Source organism: Accipiter gentilis, chromosome 21 (assembly GCF_929443795.1).
Source record: "Accipiter gentilis chromosome 21, bAccGen1.1, whole genome shotgun sequence".
Lineage (NCBI taxonomy): Eukaryota > Metazoa > Chordata > Aves > Accipitriformes > Accipitridae > Astur > Astur gentilis.
The window spans coordinates 15,744,693-15,762,698 of NC_064900.1; the positions used below are offsets into that span (position 1 = coordinate 15,744,693).

The 18,006-nt window shown below is 38.0% G+C and overlaps 1 protein-coding gene across 2 annotated transcripts in view; it reads left to right on the forward strand.

Annotated features, from left to right (window-relative positions):
- The first annotated feature begins 987 nt into the window (after positions 1-987).
- CD247 (CD247 molecule) overlaps positions 988-18,006 on the forward strand; it is a 59,228-nt gene continuing 42,209 nt past the window's right edge. For both annotated transcript variants that reach the window (XM_049824359.1, XM_049824360.1), the window contains exon 1: positions 988-1,235. In XM_049824359.1, coding sequence (XP_049680316.1) covers positions 1,178-1,235 — 58 coding nt within the window. In that variant the 5' untranslated portion in view covers positions 988-1,177. The remainder of the gene's footprint in view (positions 1,236-18,006) is intronic.

Consider the following 18,006-nt stretch of genomic DNA (forward strand, 5'->3'; position numbering starts at 1 on the left):
AACATGGACCTGTGGGAAACCAGGCTTTGCCAGCGTGTCTGCTGGGCAGACCTGCTCGGTTTTGTGTCGCTCTGAGGACCGTGTTAACGGGCAAGCCTACGACGTGGGGTTGAAAAGCCTTGTTAGCTCCCAGACCGCAGCCGCTTTCAAACCACTCATCCCGCTCCTGGGCTGTGCCGGTCTGCCTTGGGATCTGTTGCTAGAGGACAGCTTCAAGCAGCACGAAGGTTGAATCCCATGGCCCGCTCGCTCAGTAGGTAGGAGTGGCACGCATAGCTAGAGGCTTCCGAGCTTTCTGTTTCAAGCTGAGTGAGGAGAAGATGCGCACTGTGCTCTCCTGCAGAGATGACACAGGCTCTCCTCTCTATGGGCTGCGGTGGCTCCAAGGACAAAATGGCCCCAGGGCTCTTCACGGGCTGACACCCTTTCAAAATACAAAGGTCCAGTGCGTTCACATCAAAAGGCATCTCGGTTTCATAGATCAGTACGATTGAAATGAGCCAGGCAGAGCCAGCTGTGCTGGTGTTTTGTGTCCTGTGGACGCTGCCTCCAATGGTGGGCAGAGTCCAGCTGTCCCTGAGGCTGGCCGCCCTATAGCCCTGAGAGTGCAGCCACTTTCAGTTGCTCATGGTAAGGCTGTATTTCAATTAGATTTAGGAGTGAACTTTGGATCTTTACTACTTTAGCCAGCTACTTGTTCAAGGGTGACTATAACTTACAATTTTAAACTTCTATTTATGCCATACTGCGCGCTGGGCATAGTTATATATACTATCCCTTTTGAAGCCAGGCCAAATTTGATACCTGATACGCTTTCTAGGCCCCTTGTAGAATTCAGCAGCTGCTGACTGGGATGACCTAGGAGCCATCAGACAAACTGGAAAAAAAACCCCAACAAACCCACCAAAACCCATTTTGCAAAGAGGAAAAGAAAAAAAAACTCAAAAGGAAACACCAAACATCGATACCAAGAACGTAAACCCCAGCCCTCAGAGGCTGCCTGGCTGCGAGGCAGAGAAGGCGCGTGCTTGGGCGCCGCTGCCGGCAGGTGGGCTCGAGACGGCCTCGCAGGAGCCGAGCTTCCTGCGGGGCGGCGGAACGGCAAAGCCCGGGGAGGCAGCTCTTCTCCTCCTCGCCCCGCGGCCTCCTGCTCCCCAGCACCGCCCGGGCGAGCAAGATGAAGTGGAGGAGGGTCGCGATCTTTGCCGTCTTGCAGGCACAGCTCCCAGTCACCGGTAAGGCAGGCTTTTATTTTGCGAGGAGCTCTTTTAAAGCTCCTTTGAGGAAAGAGCATGATGTTTCTCTGGTGGATTCACCACCATTTTGGTAGCAGGAGGATATCTGCATGAGGACCTCAGCCACGTCTGTCCTCCTCATCGTGGCTGGAATCGCGGCCGCCTGCGAGCGAGGTGGCAGGACTCGTTGTGTTGAACTGCACCGCGATAAAGAGACCCTCTGGAGGGCTGGGAGGAGGAGGCGAGGACAGCCATTGCTGTCGGTGCAGCCGCCTCTTCTCCTGCGGGAGTGACTGCTCATTTAATTACGAGTTAGTTAATTTGTAATTAAATAAGGCGCTCGGCCCTCACTTGGGCAGCTTTCCTTGTGATTTAAAAGGGGAAGTTTGATGCAATAATGAAAATGTATGGCCCTTGCAGTAATCTGCACAGGAGAGGCTTTTAATTTAGTTGGGTAAAATTAGAGCCGTTTTGCTCGTAACGGTGTGTTGGGTGGTTGGTTTGCAGTAAATGGCATACACGGCAGACTGGAAATGGGGGTGTAGGTGACAAGAAAAAGGGTAGGGTCCTTCCTTTCATGTCTCTGCCTTCATGCTTGTCTCTGCTAGACACAGCATAAAATGAAGTAATTTTTACCTTTATATATTTAGTTATGGTGGTGTATATGCTAGCCCCACTTGGGCAGAAAGTGAAGCAGCTTTGGTATGCACAAATCTTCAAAAGTCATGTTAATTTTGGGAGAGAAGAATGTACTTCTTAGTGGCTTAGTAGATCAAAAGAGCAACAAAGTTTACATCCAGAGAAGGCCTCAGCTGAGGCCTGAATTTGGAGAAGTCAGCCAGTACTTGTAGGCCACGTTTGAGCATGTGTTAAAGCAAAATCCACTGGAAGAGTTTAGCCCACAATGTACACCCTAACTGTACTTAAGAAACACACCAACCTTATGCTGAAGAGCTTTGGCAACTGACACAGACTTTTTATTTGAAAGTTTCCTTTCAAATAAGGGGTTTTGCAGCCACTTGCTAACGCTGTGGAACGAGTTCTGGTAATTTGTGGAGGTTATGTTTCAGGAGGATTTTAAGCAGTCTCGTATGCTCTATGGTAGGCATGCCTTCTGTTCATCCTCCATTCAAACTCTGGCACCTCTGTCCCTTTCTGATATCTACTGTACTTTAGTATGATACTTCTTGTATATTGCTCTCTATCCATAGATGCGTATAGGTCTATAAAAGTATGGAAATCACTTTAGTTCAAAAGGCATCTGCAAAAAATCTTTCTGCATTTTCTCCTTTTAATCTATCACAAAATATCAGTAATTCAGGCTCCCGTTTGTACATTTTTAGCTGAAAACTTTTATTGAAAAACATATAATACAGTTTGCAGATGGGTAAAGCTAGCCCTGTAGGGGTTTCTGGTGCAAAGCTTTTAGGGGTATTCACACTCACAAAGAATACATGGGGTCAAACAGGCTACCCTTCCCATTGATTTGGAGATGGTTGCCTGTGGATTTGACGGGAAGTATTTTTGATTGTATACCTGTAATTGCTCGAAGAATAGTAGTATTTAGCCTAAGAGTATAGGTAGAATAGAAGAAATGTAGCACAAAACTTGTGGAATTGTTGCTACGTTATTGATGCAAAATACACAATAATAAAAATGTAAAATCACCATTAATTTAATTCAAAGATGAGACCAAACAGGTGGGTTTTTCAGCTCAGAGCCATGAACAGGAGAAAAGGTCGCTCCTGCCTGAAGTGTTTTCAAGCCTCCTTAGAGTGAAGTGAAGTTTTAGTTTTTCATAAAACAATCTCAGAGCGGACAGAGATTCAGTAAGCTGCATACCACCTTAGAGTGAGTTCAATCCACTTCATTATAATGCATTTTCTGCTTATTCTTCAAATGGTCAATTGAAAGATGCTACCAAGAGTGGGACTGATGAACTTGCAAAGCTTTTCCTTTTGATCACTGAAGTAAATGTCAGGCATGAGAAAAAAAAATTAAAATAAGTAATTCTAGAGATGGACCACAAGTTCTGATGCAGATTTTGAATTATTGACACCAGACCACAAGTTTCAGAATGCTCAAATTTGGCCTTCAAGCAAGTACAGAGGGAAGCCATATCATACACACATTTAGTTTTCTGCAATTCCCCCTTCAAAGGTACAAAAATGTACATCTGGAAGTTTAGCTGAGATCCTCCTGTAACCCTGTTAAAAAGTGCATAAAAGTAAAGAATTTGAATTTCTGAGCAGATGACTTTATTAATCATGTTGTTCGTTGAGACATAAGAAGAATATTAAAAGATTTCTACCCAAGTACCACAATTAAAATGGAAAAAATCTTCATATGTTTTACAGAGCTCTTAATCTGAAGTATTACTGGCTTCAATAGCAATAAAACAGTACTGTGGGCAATATTGGTTGGTTGTTTTAGATTTTTTTTTTTTAAGGCTGATGAGACGGCACTTTGATTTGTACAAATACACAACATACACATGTATATAAATATATGTGCAAGAGTTTGAGGACAGCCCTTCCCTGTTTTTCACTTCTTTACAAAATTACTTTTCTCAGAATTGTCTGCTAAACAGAATTGGACAGTGTCCTGTTTTTTGCTAACTCTGCGGAAACTCAAATATGTCAGCCTTTGGCAGATATTACTTGCACGGCTTATTTTCACAATGTTTTGCTGCTCTGCATAACTGTGTCTTCTGCCCGTGGGGCACCAGCATGCCAGGAGCCTTTTTTTAATTAGTTCATGGACAGGAAGATAAAATAGATAGGTAATGGGTCTTAGGGTTCATTTGTTCCTTCCTTTTCATCAGATGACTTAGCAGGTCTGCAGACTATGAGATTTGTAAACTAAAAGTTGTTTACAAGCCTATCTGGGAAATCCAAACAAGTAAATACAGACATTTTTGGCTACCATCCCTATGTCCTTATGTGCTGTCTTACTTTCTCCTAGCTGAATTCTTGTTGTACCTAGGGGGAAAAAAATGAAAGGCTTAACTTTACATGTTTTATTTCCTTTTTTTCCTGCCTGTTCACAATGATTCATTAATAATTCATGGAAAAAACTATGAATTGGCACATTAGTGAATAGAATAAAATGTAGGCAAACATAGCATTTCTTTGTAAAGGGCCATTTGTTGAGCTCTTGCAGTGCTATATTCAATTCTCTAATGCTTGTTATAGAGTTAGCGCTTTCTATCTGAACCCTTCCAAGCAAAGTTCCTAATGAGTGAAGTAACAAGTTAATGATCATATTCCTTTTGGTCTGTCATGTATGCTAGATGGGAAGTATATACAAAATAGAGAAAGCTATCTGAAAAAGTATTTTTATTTCTTCCATGTAAGTGTGTCCTTCTTAAGACTATGTGGATAAAAAGCCAAAGTGGGGGAAGAATAGGAGGTTCACTAGCAGCTTAAAGGGGATGAGAACTTGATTTATGAATGAACGTTCATGTGAAGAACACTTTTGACAGCTGTTTTCTGTTATTCACACAAACTTGAATTGTGACTAGCACAATGAGTAAACCCGTAAGCAAGAAAAAAGGATATATATATATAAATTTTGTTTCCAATCTCCAAACTGTAATCAAATTCCCTTTAAAAAAGAAAGAAAAAAATACTTGTTTGCACAATTGCAGGCAACCATTGAATCCTCTTCCCCTCCTCCAATTAATGATATATTTGAATGTCTATATTGTATGTAGAACTGTAAGAAATGTCAGCCATTCTGGCAAGAAAATAGAATACATTTTTAGGGTGGTATGAATGGAAGATACAACTTCTTAAAAATACATAAAATATGTATCCTGTTAAAGGTATCTACTTTGTCCGTGTGCATGTGTACTTGTAAGCATATTGTTATTTTCACTGTTCTACTGATATCACTTCAGTTGATAACTAAATTAAAGTTTCACTGCTGTTTGTTTGTAACATTAAGAGAACAATTTATGCCATTCCAGAGTCTGCGAGAAGCTGAAATTTTGCAGACTTTTCTGATTTGCACTGTTGTATCATGTAATATTTTGAGACAGGGTTTGAATATTGTTTTCTTAACTAAATTCAGTTCTGCTTCTTTAAAAAAATACGTAGTATTTTTAGCTTTTAAAATATGACAGCCTAAATCAGATTTTTTTTCAGGAAAGCAATGAAGGCATTTAACTCCAATTTGTCCTATGCAACTGATTTATAACTTCATATATAACAGATAAAATGTGCAGGCAAATGAAAAGCTTAGTTTGCAGTTCTTCAGTCTACTCACTCAAATGCACAGATCTTGGGAGACAGTGGAAATACATGTATTTAGCCACCTACGATGGATATATCCATCTTTGTGAAAGTTAGACTTACTGATGTGTAGTTCTTTCGCTCCTTTGACAATTTAGCTATTAAAAATAGAATTGAAAACAGCTAGCTCCTAAGCCTCAGATCACAAGTACTGGTGTCTATGGAAGTTCTGTTTAAGGGATAGAAGCTATCTCAATTTTTGAACCATATAGATTGGAAATATTTGAATCCCTACAAGTTTCCTAGGAGTAAACCATCAACCTTTGAAGTCCTTTATGTATTTTGTTCTTGATACTTTGTTATATGTTTGTCAAGTCTTAGGAGAAGAACAGCATGTTTGGAATTTTCCCTCTTTGTGTACTTTTGGTATGTGAGAGTATGTTAAACATTGTGCTTCTGGCAAGCAGGTTGTGAAGCCTGATGAAATGCTCATGCTATTTGGCCTATTTCTTTCATGTGATGTAGCTGTAGTGAAAACTTCATCTATATCCTGACTCTTTCTGAGTAACAGAACATTTTTCAATTTGTTATATTTTCAAGTGAAGGAGAAGCCATCATGATAACACAATTCTTTGAAAGCTCAGATAATACGGAGGTGAAATATATACCAAATTAGAATTTGATGGAAGCCAACAAGGGAGAAAGGCTGGAAAATTTTCAGCAAATGATAGCCTAAACTGTAGTAGGACACACTGAATAAGTCTAGAAGGTTGCTAGTTGTCATCTGTGGTTTTTTTTTAAGAAATCTCATCATATATGATTTATTTGAAATTCAAGCTGTTGTCTTAGGTGAAAATCTAATCTTTTATTCACCATAAATAAACCTTTTGAGTTTCCTGGTCAAGCTTCCTATCTTGTAAAGGAAATCTTGAAAATGCAAGCCTGCCTGGCTCCAGAAACAGAAAAAGAGCAAACCAGCTATATAACCTGTCAGTTATAATTTTTTGTTTCTTTTTTTTTTAAGGCAATTGCTATTTTTGGAGGGGAGGTGATAGGCTAGCCTGCCTCAGGATGCTGTGATGCTCGTGGTTGGAAAGCACTGAAAATAGTTTTCTGGTCAAAAAGAAAAGCACGTCAGATGTTTGGAACTGGAGAACGCTTAGAGAAACTTTCCTAAGAGCCCCAAAATTTGAATCGTAAAAATTAATCAACAAATTTTATTATTTAAAAAAAAAAAGTCAGAGTAATGGACTGAAACACTTTTCTAATGGGATAAGATGCGATATCCAGGAAATTAATAAGGCAATACTAATTTGGGTGGTGTTTTATTTCAAGTAAGTGTACACTGGCCATTGAATAAAGGAAAGAGCTATGTGACTAAAAAAAAAAAAACCCCTTTCTGGTTGTTCATCTAAATTTTATAATCGATTTGTTCCAGCCAAGAGTGTGGGTGTTTTGCATTCATTTCACTTAGAATGTTGCTGTCATTGGCATGACAGCCAAACCTAAAATAAACATATTTATAAAAATGCTTCCCAAATATTTAATGCATAAATATGTATTGTAAATTCATTCCAATTCCCCATGATGTGTATCTCCTCACAAAGCAAAGTGAGGCTTGGGAGGGGCAAACTAGAAAAATGTCCAGTTGGTAACTATTAGATGGGTGAGAGCAAACCCTTGTACTTGCACAGGTCCTGCAAGTGGATCAAGGTTCTTTGTGCAGGCATCTGTATATAGGAGCGAGGCCCAAAGTAATCAGCTACTTTGTTTGCAAAACATTTATTTTTAATTAGTTAATATAGAAATTCAGATCAAACTAAGAATTAACATACGATAATTTATTACTTATCAGATCCATTTGAAGCAAGAGTTTGGTATAGTGTGACAACATCACTTTTAAAATATGCTTGGCAAACATAATTTCAGTGAAGGAGGTCAACTTCCTAATGTTAGATACTGCACGTTGCTAGTTATCAAATGTTTGTTTTGTCATTCGGAAATAGCTGAATGGTTTGAATGACGTCTTTAAAAAGTATACGTAGATTCAATTCCTGGGCTGGGACCTTACAATTCACAGTTAATACAGCAGAATTTTAAACCTTTGCAAAGAAAAATTTTGACTTGTATCATATTATACATTATAGTCATGTAATTACTATAATATTAGATCATTTTTTTGGTTGCATATCAGCAAGCTTCAGTCAGAGGGCCCTACATCAAATCTTTGGTAGAAGTCATTTCTGTGTCTATCTGCTATGTGTTGCTGCAATTTACATTGTTTCCTGTACAGCCGTGTAAAACCAACTGCAAGAAAGGAGTCTTACTGGAATTATGTGGACTCATCTCCCTCTCTTTCTCTCTGTCTCTGTTTCTCTCTCCACAGTGTGAATTTACACAGTATCATCACTTTGGGCTTTTATTTAAGTAAGGTAATTTCAGCAGCACTTTGTGCAAGCATGCAGGTGCATTTCTGAAGATTGAAAAAGTAGAATAAAGTTTTGCAAGTTGTGTTAAGAATCATATTCTGAAGGAAGGAAGACAGGATACAGAGAGAGAGAAATATTATATAATTGGTATCTTGTGGAAAAAAAAGCCTACCTAAAGACAGTTTCTAAGAAACAAGCAAACAATTCTGTGAATTACTCCAAGTATAGTTGCTCTGTTCATAAAGTTTCTTGTAGCAAATTAGTTTCTCTTGATAATTTTTTAAAGAATGTTATTTCAATTCTACAGATTTCTTCCTAACAACTTGCTGCTAATTTTCATGATTCATTTGCTATTTTAAGGTTTATTACCCAAAGGTATGATACCTGACTGCATTAGTGTGCACAGGTGAACTCATTCTTAAAGTCTTAGTCATTATACACTAGAACCTCCTAAGGGAATTTGTAATAAAAGATTTTCAGGAGAGGTGTATGGGAGTGGTGCTGTATGAAGTAATATAAGTATGCATTTTTCTGGGTTTTTGTGTGGTTTTTTTTTTTAATTAAAGCTTTTTATTTTCATATTTCTCAGGAAGTGCAACAATTATTGCTATTAATATTGGTTCAGCGCTTAATAGTCTGTTAGAATTTGAAGAATTACAAATGCAACACAACTGAAGTAATCCATGTGATCATTAACTGACTTTGGAGGTTGATACTAGTGATAGATTTGACCTCATGCTTGTTTGTTACTTGCAATTTTTTCTCCTCATTTACCTGTAACATGCTCTTCATTAGTAATGGGCTTCTGGTTCTTTCAATCTCTCTCTGCATGTATAAATTCTCTGCATAAGTTTTTCTGGGGGGTTACTCTGATGGATAAAGGATAAGAATTAAATCTTTGCAGTGGTAAGCGTAAAGAGAATTGGTGAAAGTAAATGACATAAATCCACCATTTTCAACAACTGTCCTGTGATTTCCCTTTCCCTGAGAAGGAAAGGTAGTAATATCCCATCACAAGTTGCCTAATTTTTAACTTCTTGAAACCATTGTTCTTTTAAATATAAAACTGAGTATTTGGGTATTATAAGCATGACTAGACCCAGTAGACCAGAGAAGGTAAGCAAGATTAACCCATCTGGATTTCAAGCAGAAGGTCAAACACCGTTCCAGTTAATTTAAAAAATGAGCATCTAATGTATGCCATAAAGGCTTTCTGGAATTTAGCTTCTCAAAATAAGCATATAAAATAGAAAGGAAAAAATATCTCTAAATCTCTTTCAATAAAATCAGTTTTAATTATGCTTTCGGTAGGACCCAGTCTCTGTTTGAGACTTCTATTTGACTAGGGAGGTGATAGGAGCTTTGTCTACACATGCACAGCATGTGGTACGTGAGCAGAATTATGCAGTGAACACTAGCACCCATAGCACAATGCCGTAACCTGGTCCATGTGGGTCAAGGCACATATGGGTGGCTGTGGACTGCCAGCAAGCCGTAAAATGCACTCACTTGAAAGCTTAATCCACTGCACGGAGTGATTGCTTTTGCATCCCCAATTTTGGCAGATGGCCCCTACTTTCTGCATCAGGCTCAATATAGTTTGCTGAGAATATGGATTTCTTTTTCCCTTGCAAATTAGGAGTAATTTTATTGAAAATAGTACAACATTGTCCATTTTCTTTATACAGAAAGCTTGCAAGAGAACGCAGAGTAATTTATTTTAAGGCAACTGCTTCCCAGATGATTAGCAATGCTGTCTTAGATGTGATCTAAAGTTCTGATGAAGACTGGCTTGTAACTTCAAAATTATGGTCCATCCCGAAAAGTTTGAAAATAACTGCAGAACTTCAAGAGTTTTGCTTTTTTTTTTTTTTTGAGGAGTTTTGCCTAAAATATAATGAAATATGGAAAGTTATGCATACTCAGTTCATTACTTGACTTTTTTCCTGAGGATGGATTTTGATCCAAGTGTTTCTCCTTGCACTCAAATGTTAAAAAAAACCAGGAGTCTCTCACAAAATTACTTCTCTCTAGAAGCAGCATCTTTAATTTACTTTGTTTTGAATTCTCTCTTAAATTTCACATGTCTCTGGTATTAATATGAACTAGGCAGAACCGGAATTTTCCCTCTCTTCTCTGTTCATGCAGCTAAATTAATCTCTTTTCTTCTAATAACTCAGATGTTATTTTACTACTTGCCTCAAAAACCCGGCAGCACTACAATGCATTTGTTGCTGCTGTTAGCTATGTCTCTTATGACGGAAAAGCAGCAGCAGATTTTCAGGCTTGAGAAATTTTTTTTTTTTTTTTTTATATATAACTCTTAAAGAAGTTACAGATATGAACCTTCAGCCCTATCTTATTGTAACATCTTTTCCAGGGTGTTTTTATCTGATTTTATCTTTCTCAGCTGCAAAGAAGTAGCTAACAGGTTTGTCCCCTTTCTCTTTTGCTCTTCTTTTTACATCTTGGGCTAAATGTCTATTTGTTAGACATGATGGCTTTAGTAGAATGAATATGAAGTTTAAAATAGGGCTTAAAGGGAAGCAACTTTATGCAAAACTTTGCAAGATTTTAAATTCCTCCCCTACCCCGACTTGTTTTCCACCAGGGTAAACCAAACCCTTCCAAAGTACTTGTGTGAGACACCAAACAAAGTCTGTCAGCAATTAGTGTTCTGCATTTGGCAAGAGGGAAACCCAGATTCAACTCCTTATTCTGTCTGACTTGGAGCAGGATCTTGAATGGGACTCCCATGTGCTAAGCCATTTGAGGGACACTCACTGGTGGTGATGAGAAATTCTAATGGGAGTCTAGAAACATTCCCTAGTTAAAGTGCCATCAGAATTTGTACTGGGAAGTGTTTCTGATGACCTGGATAAACCTATGCCAAAAAAAACCCCAAAATCTCAACTTCAGTTGTACTATTTTATAGAGTCAGTTTAATCCTTTGCAGCCAATTAATGGAGTATGTGTATCTAAGAATTTCCCCATCCACCCTTGCAAAAATTGTTGTGCTTTCTTTACCAGTGACTGTATTTCAGCATGACTAGAATCCCTAAGCAGGCTCCTGTGTGGGAGACTATTCGCAAAATGGGGCATGGAGGTGGTTCTGTTCTCTTATGCATGGGTATATATAAGAATAACATCAATATGAGTACTGATAATATATGCTTATATTATTGATGATTCTGCCACTTCTGAAACCACATGTAATTATACAGGACTGGAAGATTTAGAAGAAGGTCCTAGGCTGCTAAATCTTAAGGGTGTGCAGGGATCTGAGGCAATTGGCTATATGAAGTACAATCAGAAGACGCAGTCTGAGAAAGCCCAGTACGTGCGCTGACCTTTCTTGAAGAGGATTATCTGGAGCCAGAAAGGAGGGCTTCAGGTACTTAAAAAGATTTGGCAAGTAGCTTCACCTCTAAATGTGCTGTCTACATGCTGTAACTGTAATGTGGGGATGGTATTTAATTTCTGTAAAACTTTCCCCTTCTAATTAGGTCATGTCAGTGTTTTAGTAAATGCTGCTTATTTAAACATACCTAAACTAGCTTTAAATTAGCTGTCTTCTTTAAGCAGCTCCCCAGTGGTGTCAGGAGGAGTTTTATTTCAGATAACCTGCTTGGGCATTTACCAAAAAGCTCAGCCAGATTTTTGCAGCTCACACAAAGATGTATGCTGAAGGAAATATGCTGTTATCAGCTAGTTGAAAACCAATTTAGTGATGTTTTTGTGAGCCGCTGCTGCCTCCATAATGACTGCAGCATATACAAACATTTTTGGAAAGGAGAAAGTGTCTCATTCTGTGCCTTTGGGTTCAGTGGGGTTTTCACCTCTTTTGAAGCTTCAGGGTCATACTATAATAAAAATATAGTAGTGTTCAGCTTCATCCATAGTTAGAAGGAATCTTATATCCAAGGAAAAGAGTGCCTCTAAGTAGCTATACTATCTAGCTTTTATTTGTCAATTTGCATGTATAAATGGTTTTACAAAGTGGTTTTAATGAAGTCTGCAGTTAATTAATGTTTAATTCCTAAAGCAGTTTTGTGTTGAGGTTTTAATTTTCAATGTTTTTGTTTAACTCCTCATTATCTTGTTTTGTTGTCGTTCCGACTATTTTAAAAGTATCTTCTGGTGCTTTTTATCTCTCTGATTAGGAAGATTGCTAATAAGATACTAAGAAAAATCAATACAAATGGAATGTAAAATTTTTAAGTTGGGAAGCTTGAACTTTGGTATCTTGTCTGAAGGATTTGTAGATAATTCTGACAATTCCCATCATCCTTGCTGCTCTACAAAGTCTTTCTCCCCTTGGTGAAACAGTGCTATTTTTTTAGGTAAAGCAAGACAATGGAAAAATGGGGTCGCAGGTTTTGGACTTTTAATTGTGTATGATTTACTGTGTAACCTTTAGAAAACCACTGGAATGTGTGTAGGCTTTCCAGTAAATCAGTGTCCAAGCTTAATCAAGATGGGCCGCTTTGTTAGCTGTTTTTGTTAACTTCAAATTGCTTATCCAGTTGTTGATATACAAATAATGCCTAGAAGTGTTAACACACATGATCCTGAAGACTGTATGCTATTTTAGTATTTGATTAATCAATAGAGACTTATTTGCCTATTTTATGATGGTGTTTTGAAAACTGAGCTCTATCAAGTATCCTTTAGATCCTCCAGTGTAATGTATTTTATATATAGGAAATTAAAATAGTGGCTATGTCTAATTTGCTGCTACATTCGCAGTGACCCTTTCTGCTTACAGGACAGCCTTTGCTTGCATTGGGAAAATGGCCAATCTTTTTCCTTCCCTCTCTTTTTTAAAAAACCTCTATCATTCTAGATTCAATTGAACTGATGAGAGAAACAAAAAAGTAAAAGCTCAGTTAGGGACATGCTGTTAGTCTTCCTGAAGTGAAGAGAGGAAAAAATAATGTCCTGTACAGACTGTTATTTCACACTTACAAAGCATCTTGAGCTCTTTAGAAAATGTGCTGTAGAGATGAAAACATTTATTGCGCCCCTTGCAACACATGCATGCTGTCACTGTTCGTGCTGGTACAGCTCTAAACATGACAGTGTTTAAGCTGTTTGGCATCTGAGTGTTATTGTTTAGGGACAGCAATATTGGGATCACAAATGTAATTGGACAATTATTCTAGCCACCTTTTACTCCCATGAGAATACCTATGCTAGGACCTGATGATTGTAATGTCTAAATATCTCATTTAGACTAATTAAAACATACGTTATTCTTAATGGAAATAGTTCTTGCTATTTCAGTAGATGTTGAAGTTCAGCTCTCAGCTGTCTGTCTTCCTATAACTGCATGCTGCTTTTCTCACAGGTAACTCCTGGCTACTGAGGACTTGCCCTATGCATTAACTATTAACCAGGCATCAAGGCAAGGACTTCCTTTGGGGATTGACTGCAGTTTATTTGCTCAGTGTATGTAGCCTCTTTAGCCTCAGGCACCGAATAGAGCACCTTGGTCTTGAACTCCATGGTCTCTGGCTTCTAAGAAGCGAAGTTGCCTAAGGGGACCTATACTTCAGCAGAGCTTTTGTTCTGGGTGTTTTGGCTTATACAGGGTAATATCTGTAATGTGGCTTGGAAAATGCTCAGTGCATGGCACTTATCTATTGTCTGTGTCGTATGTGAGAACCAGAGGGGTGCGAGCTTGCCTGAAAGTTACTTCGGATTTTTTTTCCAAAGCCTTTCAGTCTTGGGGTCTTGAGCTGACAAGGGAGGGAAACTGTGAAATATTTGGCATTAGAGCCCTCAAGTCAAGTGTCACTTTGAATGGAGTTTATGTATAACTCATCAAAACACTGCCTCTTCAACATCTGTATGTAGAGTGTGAAAGAACACCTACTTGCATATTCATGCAGAGGATTTCAGACAGGTGATTTTGCTGTCTAAAATACACTGGGAGGAGAGAAGATGACCTGAAAATGAGAGTGCACATTATAAATAATAGCTATAAACTGGTTGCTGAAATACTTTGGGGGGATCAGAAGGATTCACACCATCCGAATAGTTTGGGCATAGGTTATTCTTTGGGCAAAGGGGGTAGAAACTGAATTCTTACTTGGGAGCAATTTGCTGAGTTTATGGAATGGACTTTTTATTACATATTTGAGAGGTACACAAGAATACCCAATGTTTAATCAAGCATATTACAGATATATTTATGCTATATAAGTTAATGGCTAGATGAAAACACAGATGCTATTGACGTTGCACAAGTGTATGTGCAGAAAGTGGGACAAAAATGTGTGGATGTGCTTGTAAGCATGTGTTACAGGCAGATCTGTGCAAACCCATTAAGTTCATATGTGCTGTTTGGTATATTAGCATGAAAATGTGTTTTACTTCCGTTATTGAAGCCATTTTTAAATGTAGATTTAATAAGGACCAAAGATGATCTTTAGCAAGTGTTTGTTTACTGCTATATGCATATATATTAAAATTACAAAATCTATTGATAGTCTTTAATCTTTTATCAGATAAACAGCAGTTTTCTGTGAGTAAGTGAACTTCTGCTATTACATACATGCAGCCCAATGTGGGGGGAATAATGTTTTCTCAGCAGGTGCCAGAGATAATGGAATATTTCTTTTTTAAGCTTGACATTACTATTTCAAAGACAGTGAGTGCTGTTGCTGCTGGGACCTCCTGTTTCTGTTCTTCTTCCTTTCCCTTGCCAAGTACTACCTGGATTTTGTCTTTTATAAGCAAGAGGTGTGGGTATATCTTTCTAGTTATTTACTTCCCCAGCACACATCTGAGATTTATTATTATTTCTGTAATAGTAAAGACTGCTATTAAATGGTTTGAAAATCCCACCAGAATTTGGGAAATCCAGAAAAGTGAATTCATAAATACCTTTTTAAGTTTCATTATATTTGAAAGACATTACCATATGTATTTCCCTGGATGTTCTCCTACACACACATATGTAACATCTTGCATGTGTCCAGTGCAAGTCAGGCATTCCCAGGTATTCTTACAACCTGACATGCTGAACTTATAACCTGGTCTCTACTTGAAGTCACTTTTTGAATGAGCAACACAAACTTCTTTCCTGTGATGATCCATGCATGTGTTAAAGATTCATCTGTCCTGATTCAACTTCCCAGTATGAAATTGCAATTTCAGTATTTATTCTGTGAGCTAGTTTACAAGTGCCTTATTCACCCTTTCTTAGGAGAAAGTCTTGTAAACCCTATTTGTGCTCTTATTTTTCATTCATCTTATTTATTAATTTGCTATTTTTTAATACAAATCTGAGATCACAGTAACTGACCAATTACCATATCAAATTCGCACAAGATGTATACTCGCAATAAGAACTGCTACAATTAAACCAAATACTTTAAGGTATATGTGTATTAGAATCATATACAGGTCTTAACTGAACCACGGGAGTTTCTGCTTGGGTAACACAAATATTAATGAAATGTGAAATATTGCTTGATAACATCCAGTTTGCCCTGATCTGTGAAACAAAATGTTAACATAATTGTTGAAAAAAAAATCAGATGCAGTACAATTTTCTAATATTAAAAAAGTTTTTATGTGTGTGCCTGTCACCTTTTAGAATTACATTACTAGAAGTTAAGGGCTAGCAAACTTCTTGGCTTTAAACTATGGAATTTGTTGTATAACAAGAGCCTGCTAAGAATAACACCTTTGGTATTATTTTAGAGAAATGTGTAATTTCTGTGCTGTAAAAAAGCTTTGAGAGAGAACAAAATTCTGTCAGTCTCTCTTTGTGGTCAGATTTGCTTTATTATCCCTGAAGGACAGATTGGGAAATGAAAATACAAAGAATCAAAACAGCTTTCCTCAAACCTCATAGCATAAGAATTTAGAAGAACTAAATGATTGTTACTGAGGATAAAATAATGATTTGACCTTCTCACTGGGTTTTCTGATTCAGATGATGTTCATATAATCTAGTGAAGTACATTCAATAAAGTGTATTTTGGATGAGAATAATACGTGAATGTGGTTATGTAAGCAATTAATTTATTTCTTTAAAGCTGCACCTGTCCCTTCGTGTGATCTGTGCCCAATTGTTCTTCTGTTTGGTATGGAAGTAGTTTGGGTTTTTATGTTACGGTTGGCTTCATGTGTCCCACTCTCTAGAATCTAATGCTGTATTTCAGTAGCAATTTAGTTTTGGCAGTGAAAATAAATTTAAAAAAAAAAAGAGAAATAACTGTTTAAAATGACTGCTGCTTCAGGAGAATTTAAAACTGAGACTGGAGAAAGGAATAGTACAGGTCCTTTTAATGGAATTGTGAGACACAAGATTTTTGTCCCCTGTGTATTGCTTTCATGTACATGCTCTCTGAACTCTCAGTGGTGTGAGAAGAGCAATGGTAGTTGCAACTAAATTTAAAGAAAGTGCTTTTCAGCAGCCTTCTTGCTTGGATTCATCGAACAATAATGGATGTGAATATGTTTAATTTCAGAATTTTTGTTGTTGATGACCTTTGTGAGCCAGCTTACAAGTACGAACATAATGCAGCTCTGTGACATGCAGACTCTAAAATTTACATCAAACCCCAGTTTTCTGAATCATAACAAGTCTGAAGTCTGTAGCGTAGCAAGAACTGCCTCTACAATTACCATTAAATACAAACAACTTGTCTGTTGAATTCAAAATGAAAAAAAGAGCATAATGTTTTATTTTGATACTACTTCAATAAAATGTTCGACTTCATGACAGAAGATATCTAGACAATTGATCACAACCATGGCAATTGTGTCAGCTCCAGAAAGGTGTTGATGGGTTGGTTTCTTAGAGCAGAAAGAAGTCAAGACAGGAAAGCATTAGGCCATACATCTACTTGGCTGTATGTATAAGACTGAGACATACTGGGCTACAAGGAGGGAGACAAGTCTAATTCATTGTGCTGTCTGATAAGAGTAGAGTAGGGTGATGCTCTGCCATAGGGAAATACACCTGAAGTATGTCTTTTTTGGTCGGAGAGGCCTGTTCACATTGCTTACCCCAAGGTGTAGGTCATTGCCACAATCATGTTCCTTCTCCTCCAAGTGGACCACTGCTGGTGGGTGGATTGTGTGGGGTCATGAAAGGAGAGAGGCCTCAGTGCTGTGTTGTTCAGTGTGTGAGATGTTGCCTTCATACCCAGCATCACATGTCAGAAACTAACTGTGTAGAGTGTTGCACCCAGTGTATGAAATTAATCTAGGTTGGCTACACCGGACTTTTGACTATTATTAGCACCTCAATAAGTATCAGTGTTGCAATATGAATGGAAAATCTGCTAAAAGCCTCACTGTAGATGGACTCTTTTGTGAAAGCAGAGAGAAAGAAGCCACTTCGCAAAATCAGTCAAGCTTTTTGAGAGTTGTCATTACAGTGTGCCTAACACATTTTGGTCTTGCAGTGTAGACAGGACTGTGAATTGTGTCTTCACCTTGTCCCTGAATTATGTGATAGCCTTTCGTTTTGCTTGGGCTGTAACATGATTTGGGAATGTGGCTTGACACCATCTATACTGCAGAATAAACTGTGTTCCTAGCACGGCTGAGCAATTACCATCTCATAAGTACCTTCTCCTCCCCCAGTGTAGCCTTTTTTTTAATCTTTTAATGAATCAGCACTTGCTACTAATCATATTACTTTCATTAATCTAATGATTTCGTAGAAATTAGAAGTGCTTCATAAGCATTAATAGGTCCTCACGCTACTATTCTGAAGTAGTATGTTCCTGTAATATCTACTCTTAACGGTGTAAATCAAGGCACAGAATGGTTAATTGCCTTCAGAAAGTCTCTGGCAAAGCCAGCAATAAACTGCCAATTGCTTTAGCCATTAGCTATAGTATGTTTCTGGGTCTGAATTCATGATGGACTGATAGAATGAAGATTAGACTAGAGCAGGCAAGAAAATATTTATGCAGAAGTATATTTCAGGACCCTTGATTATGAGTTTTCAGCCAAAGCAAGGGGAGGTAGTTTCATGTTGCAATTTGTGAACAAAACCAGCGATGTAAATAGAAACCCATGTTAAGATAAGAAAAGTATCTTCACGCAAGCTGTTGCAGCAAGAGTGAAGAGGACTGG